Genomic DNA, 12,627 nt, shown 5'->3' with positions numbered 1-12,627 from the left:
TAAATAAAAGAAATGTGATTGTCAAATAAAATAACTTTGCACACTTTCTTGATTCATAAGAATTTAGGACAATATACATCCTTCTTAATGAAAAAAAATTATATTTTTATTTCTTGAAAAAAAAAGTACTTTGAAAAATTCTTATTTATAAATGTTTTACACTAAAATTAAAATGCTTTAATTATATATAGATCAATACAATAAGTTAAAAGTATTACACTTATTATCAGCAAAAGTTTTACTTACCAGATGAAACAGTGAAGACAGAATTGTAGTCAGACATGGTAACTTGCTTGGTTGAATCATCTTGTATGCACACAGGTTGATTTGTTTATGATCCTTCGTTCCAAAGCTCTTTCCTTATCATCCTGTTGCTCATAATGATGAGTAACAAAAGCAACAGATTCAACTTTTGTTTCAGGTTCCTATAAAATAAATGTGATTTTACTTAAAATAATTATTTATACATTTGCAGAGGTACACTAACTATTATTTATACACTAAAAGCTTATGGAAATTTAAAGTTAGAAAATTTTTAAGATGTAGATAACTGTTTGTTTGTATTTTTCACAAGTAGGTATTTATTAAAATTTTATGGACTTTCACTAGAAAAGAATAAAACGCTTAATGAACATTTATTTTTAATTTATTAATGTATTTCAGTTAACAAAATTACGTTAATATCTGGTGAAAATGGGAGAAATTTTTAATGGCCACTTTAAAAAACACTTTTAAAAACTTAATTTTTAAAACCAACTTTAAAACTTTTTTCAAAAGGAAAAAAAAGAAAAATAATATAATTTTAGTTTTTTTTATTGACTTTTATATCTTTAAAAAATTGACAGTTAACAGGATTTTTTTTTTTATTTTTTTTACAAAAAACATGATTATTAAGAACCAATGATTTCATTTAACCACATGCAACGACAGAAAATTCGAAAAATAGAAGGGTAGTTTAATTAATAACTAACCATCAGGTCAGCTGATAGCTTCTTGTTTTTGACTACCAGTGATACCAACATCAATTATTTCATATTTGTAATCTTCAGCATCCAAAAATACTTCAAGGATGTTCAACATTTTCATCCTCTAGGTAAGAAAAAAAATTTTCTTTTAAATTAAGTACATAAATAAGCGAAGTTACTAACATAAGAGAAAAAAAAACAATCCGAGGATTTTACAAAAACGTAAATTTTACACCAACTCTCCAACAATTTAAATAACATTCTAGAAAAAGGAAATTTTAGAGATTTTATAATCAATTAAAAGAAACTGGCATTTTAAATTTGCTGCACTGCTTTTAGCTTGCAGTTGTCTTTAAATGAGAATAATACTTGTATTTATCATTTTACAAATAATGACTGGAGACAAAAGAACTGTTGTTCTCACATGGACCCCAGAAGGAAAACGAACTAGAGAGGTGTTAAAGTCGAGATAGAACATTGAAAACTTAATATCTTTATATATAAGTTAGAAAACAAAGAATTAAAGATAATATTTCAATTAAAAAATCGCAATCGGAATTTTGGGAAATAATAATGTTTATAAACATTAGTACATTTCAGATTAACAAAATTAAGTATTATAAATAAACAGAACAAGGTCCTTGAATGTTGAGCACTGTCTTAATGAATTATTTCAGTTTTATAATCTTTTGTATTAATAATTTCTACCAGAGTAAATTCCTTGTTTACTTTGTCACTGAATAAATATTTAAGATACTTCAAAAATGGTAAAAATAAATTATTGGTTTAAAATCAGTTACGAAAGATTGCACGAAAATATTTTTAAGCTTTTAGCTTACTTGTTTTCTGTGACTTTTCAGTTTTTTTGGAATTCAAAGTTTATATGGGGTAAGATAAAAGCGTACAGCGAACCATTAAATGAACATCTCAAAAAAGAGCAGAAACAAGAATAAATAACTTTATTCTAAGCGTGGAGCATGGACACTAGAGTATCGTACGGAAGCCCAGCTTAATGTAAAATTTCCCCTACAATTGAACTAGAACAAAAAAATACGGAGGTTCTTGTATGGATACAGAACCTCCTATTTAAGCTGAATTAAAATTTACATAATAATTAAAGTACTTAGGACAAAATTGCATTGAAGTTAAATTAATTTTTAAATACATAAAAATATTTAGCAATATTTAAATAATTGATAGGATTAGTTAAAGCAGGAAACAATTTCCCAGAAATCAAAGATTTTTAATGACTTAGTTATTATATTGAAGTAAAAGTTCAAAATAGAATAACGATGCTAAAAATTAAAATTTAAGTTTTAAAATTAAAAACACCCATTCGATAAGATCATTAAAAGCGAGATGCCTAAGCAAATACAGCTAGAAAAGATATTATAAGTCACAAAGCAAAAAAAAAAAAACGCTCGAACTTAAAATTGGTCAGGGAATCGAGGGGGGGGGGTCGAAAAAATTTCTATCTTTATCCTTTCAGCGGAGTGCCGTGTGCAAGCGAACAGCGAAGAGAATTGGATGGTGGGTGGAGGAGGAAGTTTGTTTATGTGCGCCGTTGCTAGGCAACCAGATTTAAGAAAATTGTTTCTCGGCTCTTAAAAAGAAGATAATATTTCAGAAAAATTTAAGAAGTGCGCTTTCTTTTAATTGGGATTATATCATCTATTAAATTTAAAATCGCCCTTGACCTTTTGGCTGAAGTGGGCCTAGATTCATTTGGGGTAATTTTTTAATTATTTTTTTGGCAAATGGAAGAAAAAAAATGGTTGGAATGTTGAGGTCGAAGTGAATAACTTCATTCCTAATGCGAACCAAGAGGCTTTAGTAATAATTCTAAGAGTTTTATTTTTGAGTGTCTGGATCCTCATACAATTTGCCTAGGAATGGGATTGGTCTAATGATGGAGGTATAGGATAATAGTTTCGATTTGAGTTTACTTTTACTATTTATATAGCAACTAATTTCACCTTGAGCAGCCTTTGCTTTGTCGAGAGTTTTTGTAACTCTCTGTTAAATGTAAACTGGAATCAAGAGTGATTCCTGAATATTTAGCATTTTTGTCCCAGGGATTGGGTTCGTTAAAGACGGTTAGGGGAGAGGAAAAAGAGCTAATTCTTTTTTTTTTTTTCCTTTTAAAAATGTTTGTTTTTTAATAATTCATTGATTTTTAAAGTTATGAATAAAATTAAAAAATAAAATAAAAACATTGAAAAACTTACAATTTTGAGGAAAAACTTTCAAAGGGATAACAGGGAAGAAAGTTCTAAATTTAATTAAAACTATCTTCTTTGTGATTTAAACATTGTAAAAAAATGTTTTCTTTCAAAATTTAATTAGATAAATATTTTGAAAGCACGACAATATATAAATTTTTAGATTCAAATAAAAGTTATTTATAAAAACATATTCCACAAAATATTAACAAGATTAATATTATTAATCATACCGAATTTATACAGATATCTAAAAAATTAAGCAAACTAAAAAAAATTCATATTACAAAAGTAAATTAGTGAATGGCTTCTAAAAACTTTTATTATTCTTTGTTACTTGGTGCAGAATTTAAATTTCTTTAATAAAATGTTAAAAAAAATAATAATAATTTTGAAATTTAAACACAATGAATATTGAAGCTAAACATTTTTACCCTACATTCTTAATATTTAACATATTTGAGAAAATTTATTTTTTTATTTCAACTGCTTTTAAATAAAATCATTAAGATATGAATTACAGTTTTTTGGAAGGGAAAATCTGATTTTTTTTTACATAACTAAACATAAGATTTTTGCAGCATTTAAAACATAAAAGCCCCACACTTAATGCTTCTTTCATACCTTGGCTCTAAATATTATATAGTTATATCATAAAACAACTTAAAAGTGACAATTTTAAAAGTAATAATATAATAATTAATAAAAAGTAATAAGCAAAAAAAAGGGAATAAAGTACAATAAAAGTTTGCAAAAAAAATTATGCAATTGGTGGACGGTCCCTAAAGTAAAAATATTATGCTTGAAATTCTCAACTTACCTAACTCATAAATTTAATGAATAAAAGGGAGATGGAAATTTTGAGGTGATGAAGACTTGGAATTCTTAACTACTCGGGAGACCTAATAAAAATACGTAATTAGTGAATGAACCCCAAGTCAAGCTCAAAGATCATTGTACTGATCTAAAGATAGAATATCTCGAGAAGGCATTTAGCTTGGCAGTGACGAAGATGATAGCACGTGACCAACGATGAGATTAAGAAGAGAAATAAAATTTTCTATCGCTATAAGAGATTTTTTTTAACTATGTTTAGTTGGCTCCCGAAATTAGTGAAAATTCGAGAGATTTTTCAGTTCGATTTCAGAAGGCGGAAAATGAAGTCTGATATTGAGAATCTCTACCAAAATGCAGCAGAGTTGCACATGAGAGGGCACAAATCTTCCCCACAGAATCCAGCTCAGTATACGCACATGCGGACCCGCAAGTATTTCATCAAACATGTGAAACGATTGGCGTTTACATAAGCTACGGACTGACGGTACGCCGAAAAAGACTGGTGTTGAATGAATTGTAACTTTAATAGAATCATCTCTTTCTGTATAATTCGAGGCGAAAATCAACGCGGTAAAGAAAAATCTATTGAACTATCTATGAAACAAAAAACCTTGAGCTTTTGAAAAACGGAAATTAAAAATAAGCACCTTTTAGCAGTTTGTAAAAACGCTACTGACCCTGTATTTTAGCGTTCATAGCATTAGCAATAGAAAAAAAAAGTTGTCAAGTCTCTTTTCTCGGAATCTATCGCAAAGCACTAAGCACTTATTTTTTTCAATTACATGGCAGCAGAGTTCAGAATTGGAATTGAAAAAACGCAGTGGTAGTTTTGCTCCATTACCCCCACCAGAATTTTATCTGTGATAGAATCCAATTAATGGACATCACTATATGATTCCTTGCTGTTTTTGCGAGAGGTTGGGAAAGCTTTATAAGGATCACAGGACTTTGAGCGGTGAGAGCTGTATTAAGATCACGGTTGTGTGCGCTGTTGCTTCTGTATTTACATTAGCAGTGTGTACAGACCCCCGTTGTGTGTGATCGAGACCTATTAACAATAGCGTGAGGAGAGTAATATCACAATCACGAAGAGCAAGTCAATTCAATTCAAAGTGGATGTTACTGTCCATAGAGGCGTGTCCATTTCACGTCCGAAGGTTTCCAATGTGAGAAGTATGTTACTGACAAAGTCAACCGTCATCTTTTATAAGAAACCTCAAGATAAAATCGAGTTAACATGTATTATATACTACTGAAGGGGACATTAATAATTGTAGTGGTAGTCACGCCACGAAGTTTTCAGCACTATTATTTGTGCACGGAAAATTATTGCATCATAAAGGCAACATCCTGTCCTATAAGATGCAAAGTAATCAATAAGATATAAATAAAATATCAGCCTTTTAAAATAATAATTATTTAACGACTCAATATGTGGTTACTATAATTTATTTGCTCGAATAAAAATGTTATTACAATATTATTATATGAGGCTCAATTCTTTCCCATACCTCTTTCAACCAAAGATGGCCCTCTAAGTATAGGGATTAATTATCAGTCGACACAGGAAAACAGGGTGACTAAATATGCAAATATTAAACAATTGTGTGCCATTCGCCACTAACGCTACTTTTCCCGCCAAAATTGCACGATGTGATCCAAAATTAGTGATTTCGACTTCTCGTATTACGCAAGAAATACGACCACGAACTTGCACCGAAATTTTCATTCCACGCATTCTTGTGTCTTTGCTGTCATGTGCCTATACCAGCAAGCCTGCTTTGTGAAACCAAGCGAATTTTAAAGCAGACGGTGCGTTTCCTGTTTTTTAGTGGCACCATCTATAGCCTAGAATGCGACTTCAGACTCATACACGTCGCAGCCTTTTTAAAGGATAAACCCACTCATCCATCCATCCACAAATCATAATTTTGACCTGAACCAGAGAATGATCTATCTCCAATTCAGTTCCCCTAGAAGTTTGCTTTGTTATGGAAACATGGAGGATTTTGTGACCCAACAGTGCTTACGTGCACCAGTCAACATTTATTAAACGGGGAGTCTTCGCCGGCAGGAATCAAACTCACGGTCTCAACGCTCTGCCAATCCAGGTCTCCGAAGAGTTCTTTTGTTCTTGGATGTTACAAGATTACTAAATAAGATTTTAATGAGGAATAAAACTATATTTTTTTTATCTTCTCCACTCACTGCAATGCGAAAAACTGAGATTTACAGTGTATAAGGTTTCTTTTGAGAATTAAAAGCGATTTTTTATTAGAATTAAATTCTAAATTATTGTTCTTGACGGCGATTTTATCCAGGCGCATTTTTTGGTGTATTTTTATAACTTTTTCTATCGTCGCTTTTTTCTAAAATTTTCGGCTTGTAATTTTTTTTAAGAATAAGGAACTATTTTATCAGTTTTTTTTTCTGTATAATTTTTTTAATAATTTTTTCATTTTTGAATAAAGAAATCTGAACAATTTTATTTTACACTAGATCAGTATTTCAGGGGAACTGAATTTCGTTGTCAAAGATTCATTTCGAAATCAAGTTAACTTCCGCATCAAATTTTAATTTATGGCAAAAAAATAATTATTTTATGAAATATATTACGCTACATTAATCCCAATAATATAAGTTTTGTTTAGTATCTAATAAACATTACGATTCGAAACTAACGCAAATTTTATCTAGCATTACTGGTTTAAAAGATTAAACCCTAAATTTTATAAGATAAAAACGTTATTCATACTATGCTTACATTTTAAATAATATTACTTAAAAAGGTACAGAACTTTTTTTAAGCACTTAAGAAATGAATCATGTAGTGTGTATAATATTTTGAGAAATGCATTACATAAATAATATGGATTGCTTTTTTAATCGTTTTAAATTTCTAATTTTTGAAAAAGTGGCCCCTATAAAAAATGCTCCTGGCTGATAACAATTTCTTACTAACTTTGTCCTATTTCGCTCATCAAAAAAAAAATCAAAAAATTTAAGCAAAATTTACTTTAAGTTAAATTTGTCATCGCAACCCCAAGTTTGAATTTTGCTGCAAAACGTTAGGGAATTATTGCAAGTAGTTCGCCCAAACTTTTCGTAAGAGAAGCCACAAAAAAAAAAAAAAAAATTGCCGCCTTGATGACGTAGGAAAAAGCTTGAACTTTGCTACCAATCTTTAGCAATTAAGATTCCGGCCGTGGACGCTTAAGACTTCTACAGGACCTATCGCAAGTTACAGAAAAAATAAATTTTTAAACATTGAGTATTACAATATAAAAAAAAAATTCTACCAAAACATTATTTACACTTTTATCTCTACACATATGTCATGTAATTATCTTAAGTAAAGTGTTTTAACTAGAGACAAGTTTGAATTTTGAGAGCGGACGTTTGACCTTTGTATGAAATTGTTAGCCCAAGTATATGCTATTTTATCTACCAAAGAGTTGCGGAAAAAGCAACGTTTAGTTTTCTTTATGATTAGAAAGTTCGAATTTTAATCTCATCATAAGAAATCATCTGGCCCATAATTTGTTTTCGTTAGTCAACTTGTTAATTATACCACCAAAACTAGTTTTACTCAACTTTTACTTAGAAATTGCAACTTATGACTTAGATACTTCAAGTATGAATTTTTCCTGAAGTAGCCTATTACAATGTCGTAAGTTAGCATTGCTTTTACTCTCCCCCCCCCTCATTTATCAGAAAAGAATTAGCAAATCACATTATTACCAGAACTATGGTGTATCACAAAAAACCTGCCAATTATATGTCATCTTCATCATAAAGACAAGAATTTGATCCGTAAAACTCAAAAATAAAAAGTAATAAGATTTCAATGAAGTTATGATCATATCAATTCAAATCATTCGAAAAATTATATTTATAAATTTTCGACACTGTATAACCCTTTATGTACCAATCGGACTCTTAATTTAAACTAATAATATTTCCATAAAGCATTGAAACAGAACAAAATATCCCATTTTAACTTGCCTGTCCATGTAATATGACTTTACGTTTATTTTTATTGATTGCCAACACACGATTATTTGAAGTTTAACATCAATGTAACTATTTATATGTTGGTCATTCGTTCTATGAAGCCATTTTATTATTTCTCAATTTCATTTCTCAATTCTCAGCTTTCTATCGAGGTCAATTTTGCAAGCAAGTCTTTCATATTTTCTTGTTGATTCATTAATATTTTCAACTAGTTAAGAAACAAAGTATTAAATGTTTGACTTAAATTTTACAATGACTTGTAAAATCCATATTAAGAATTTCAAGAAAAATTAGAAGTGAACATTCAATTTTTAAAAAAAAAAAATATTTGTCTAAGTGTAAAATAGACTATATTTAATGGGACAAAAAAGTTTTTCACTCTTTTGATAATTTTTTAATTAATTGGTACATGAAGTGTTAAGTACAATACAAGTTTGATTCAACAAGTTCGGCATGTTATAAGAAATTCATTATTACGGCAAGTTGCTGACAAAATTCTGTCCTTGATGATTCCAAAAATATTTAGATTCCAAGATAGAGCAAATTGAAGAAACAAATTTCTTACTTTTAACAAGTCATATAACAAGCCAAATATCCAACTCTGTTGGGCAGAATTTCAATTTAAAGAATTTATGACTTTTTCACCATGAAAATTACATTTTTCTTCCAAATGATAGCTCACTAAATTTAGAATCGTAAGATTGAAATCATGTTACGATGACAATATCATTTTTTTTCGATAGTTCACAAGCCAAAAAAAAAAATTTTACGACCAGAAAAGTTCCATCAAATTTATGACTAAAAAACGACAGATTTTAACTGTTTCAAATGTTAGGTCATTGTAATAATACGTTAGCTCAAGGAAAATCATCGTTAATCATCGTAATTAAGGAAAATCGCCTTCCAACTTAAAAACAAAAGGTGCTGTCAAATCAAGTATTATTAGCTTACTTTTGACCTAGAAATGACAAGCTTAAATTTTTCCAATAAATATTAACTGAGTTTAATTCATAATTACATCAACAAAAGGTTTTGTTAACTCAAATACCAAAATAAGTTAAGGCCAGTGTAAATGTTTGAGAAATTACAAGTTTGATATTTGCTTTCAAAAGTATTGTACTTATTGTAAGTACAATACTTTTTAAAGTAAGTACTTATTGTAAGAAAACTAGGGTGACCACTCAAATCAGATTTCAAATTTTCCTTATTTTCCAGGTTTTCCAGTAAAAATCTTAAAATTTCCAGGTCAGCGTGTTTTTTTCTTCTTAAAATATAGGTAGGTACAAGAAAAGCGTCAATATTATTTAAAATGCTATTTTTAATATATCATATTAAATAGATGTGGAGAATAATATGTTTAACTAGGAGAATATATTTTTAATGAATAAAAAATGTTTTTAAGTGTTAAATAGTTTTTGTGCAAAATGTTCCGAATAGAAAAAAAATACTGAATTACCCAAAAAACCCTTGGATAAGTACTGTTTAATATATTTTAATTAAGCAAAGGAAAATAGCTCCTGGTGATTACACGTCAGTAAATTTTTACATTTACATTACATTAGACATTTCAATATAGAGCCATTTTATAATGTATTTTATCCTAACAGTGCTCTTTATAAAATTCATTGATATTTTTTTTAAAACCAATATCTTAAGTAAAATGTTTAAATAATGTTGTTTGCTTTGAATTAGTCCTATTATTTTAAGAGATGTTCAGTAATCGCAGATGCAAAGTTGTCAAATTTCTTGTAGCATATTCTATAGAAAAACACTAGACAAAATTCTTTAAATTTTTTTTCTTATTAGAAATTAGAATATTTAAAAATTCCAATCTAACCCCACGTTTTTTTGTTTAGATTATTTAATTATTTTTCTTCTTACAAATGGGCAATTCCATGGTGTCAGACATGAAAAATTAACATGAATTTCTTAGAAAAACCATCTTATGAAACATAAGTTATAATCATCAAATTTTTATATTAAATATTATTACATCATAACCAATCGAAAAACAATTTATTTTAAACAAACTGATTACAATAAGTTCAAATTAAATGGATTAAATTGTGAGTGTCGGAGGTAAATCGCACAAAAGCAATAAAAAATTACTTATTTAATTGATAGATAATTGTCTGAACTCTATGAATTTGTTTATAATTTAAATGTAAACATGACTGAATTTTGAAGCTGACACTTCCATAAAAAATTCTATGCAGTTCTTAACTTGTAAAATATGATATATAATTAAATTGAAATTTTTTGCTTCAGTGTCAGACATCAAGTTTTCCAGATGGATATGAATTTTAGTTAATGATATTATAATGACTGAAAATCATTTAATCTTAATACTATAAACATTATTTTTCAATTAAATATCTACTTTAAATTTAAAATTTCTAATATTTCCTGTTGTAATGAATGGATCAATGGGTTTTATAATATTTTCCATCATGTAAAAGTTAGTTGAAAAATCAAACATTTTAATTTCAACTGTGCTGCATATATTAACAACAATGTAAATAAAATTCATATGTAAGCAATATTTCCTAAATTGAATAGTTTCAAAAATCTTGGAATAAAGAAAGCTGCTGCTATTTTTGTTTAGTAATATGAAAAAGAATACCGAAAAGTTTCATTATTTTAATATAAAATTTAAAAACAAATCTATTGAAAAAAAAGGTCACTGTACATTAAAAGAAAAAAAAAAAAACAATTTTTTACTGTATTATTAGCCTATAACAATTTTTTCTGGGAAAAAAAGACTGCATAGGAAAAATGATAATTTAATAGTTTTATTTATTGCCAGCATAAAATTAAATAATAATTTTGTACAGCTCTTACAATCTATTCTATTTCATGTTTCAGAGCATACGATATCAACTAATATTACTTTTACTTGTATTTAGTGGCATAGCTAGCTGTGAACGAGAGTATAAGTCTCCGGTTGCAGTACAAGAGATGTGCCCAACTTATGAAAATTTTTTTTTATCAATTCTAGAACAAATTTTAATCTCTTTTTAATGCCCCTTTTCTAGTTTCATTTGTTAATTACAGACCCAATAACTGCTAACAATTTTATCCCATTTACCTATGTGTAATTTGCTAAGCAAGTAGGTTTATTATTTCTTTAAAAAAAAAAAGAATTTTTTCCTACACTAAAAAAAAAATAATAATAATAAATAAAATAAAAAATAAATAAACAAAAAGTAAATAACTACATAATGTTCTGAAATTTTTTTCTGTAAATACATACATTTTTCAGGTTTTAAGCAAAATGATTGATATAAAATGTTCTGAATAAAGATAAATTGCTTCTCAAAAAATTAAAACTGAGTTAAGTAGATCAAATAAAAAATTGAAAATAAAAAAATATATAAAAACTTCATTGATCAATTTTAAGTTATAATATAAATAATTTAAAGTACAGCACAGTTAAACAAATTTTAGCAGATTACAGAAGAGAAATATGTTATTGTAAATTAACCTAAAGGAATATTTAAGATGTTTTCTATTCAGATTTCACTTAATTTTATAAAGAAAAAGCGAAATGAGAGATGGAAATAATTAAAAACAAATGTAACAAAAAGAAAGGCATTGTTGTCCTACATAAATATAATTAATTATTAATATACAATAAAAATATTTATTATCAAAATCTTGCTTTTTAAACAGAAAAATAATTTAATTATTTTAAATCGAGTGACTCAATACAATTAATTATGTATTTTGGTGTCGCATCTAAATTTTACGCAGTAATTTTTTTAAAAATCAAAATGTGAAATGTTTATACACATTTGTGCAAGATAACCTGTTTTGTTACAGTTCACTTTGATTATTATTTTTTCCATTTTCTATTATTTGCATAAATTAAAAATAAACAAACAAACAAACTGTACTTTGTAAGAGATTCACTTATCATGGTTAAAAATTTGAAATGATGTAACCATTCATTTAACAGCCTATAACTTATTGAAAACTGACATTAACAAATCATTATTTTGAAATCCTAAGTTTTTCACCTTGGAAATGATCCCTTGTTTACTTAATATTAAATTTAAAATTTTGGTCATCCCAAATTGAAACCTGTACCAGTACAGTGCAGAACAAAAAAAAAAAAACAAAGTTTCTTTTCTCTTCTTCCTAATGAACAAATATAATTATTTTTTTTATATTCTAAGTTTATACATCATTTAACATGTTTGCCATGCATTCCTTCATTTTTAGGGTAAAAGGAGAAACAGTTTCGGAAATATTTCTGGAATGTAAGCAAAACATTTACAAACTTTTGACATTGTGATCAATACACAATTTGAATTTTAAATTAGAAATTCATAAAATAATCTTTTTTAAAAAATAAATATGTTATAAATGGTTAAAATGAAATCCAGAAAATTAGCATCAATGCAACAATTTTGCTGTTAGCGATTCAAGAAAATGAGTGATTGGTTGGCTTTGCAGAGAAAAAATAATTCATTGGATGGAAGTACAAAAGCTTTCAGAAAAAGAGTGTAAGATAAAATCTATCATTAAATTATAACCAGTTATTTTTTGAAGAATTTTATAAAGTTAAAAATACTGAAACGTTTTGT

At 27.6% G+C, this 12,627-nt stretch overlaps 1 protein-coding gene across 1 annotated transcript in view; it reads right to left on the bottom strand.

Moving 5' to 3' along the window:
* The window catches only part of LOC147809894 (ATP-binding cassette sub-family C member 8-like), a 78,749-nt gene extending 77,006 nt beyond the window's left edge, over window positions 1-1,743 (bottom strand). The window contains exons 1-3 of the mRNA XM_087162926.1: window positions 1,674-1,743; window positions 972-1,089; window positions 247-425 (exon numbers count right to left, since the gene is read on the bottom strand). Of these exons, the coding sequence (XP_087019052.1) occupies window positions 247-306 (60 nt within the window). The 5' untranslated portion in view covers window positions 307-425; window positions 972-1,089; window positions 1,674-1,743. The remainder of the gene's footprint in view (window positions 1-246; window positions 426-971; window positions 1,090-1,673) is intronic.
* Between the last annotated feature and the right edge of the window lie 10,884 nt (window positions 1,744-12,627).

Source organism: Parasteatoda tepidariorum, chromosome 5 (assembly GCF_982258835.1).
Source record: "Parasteatoda tepidariorum strain Cologne lab strain chromosome 5, Ptep-v5.0, whole genome shotgun sequence".
NCBI classification, from domain to species: domain Eukaryota; kingdom Metazoa; phylum Arthropoda; class Arachnida; order Araneae; family Theridiidae; genus Parasteatoda; species Parasteatoda tepidariorum.
Note: the sequence above shows the minus strand (reverse complement) of the source record. Positions and strands in the feature narration are given on the sequence as shown.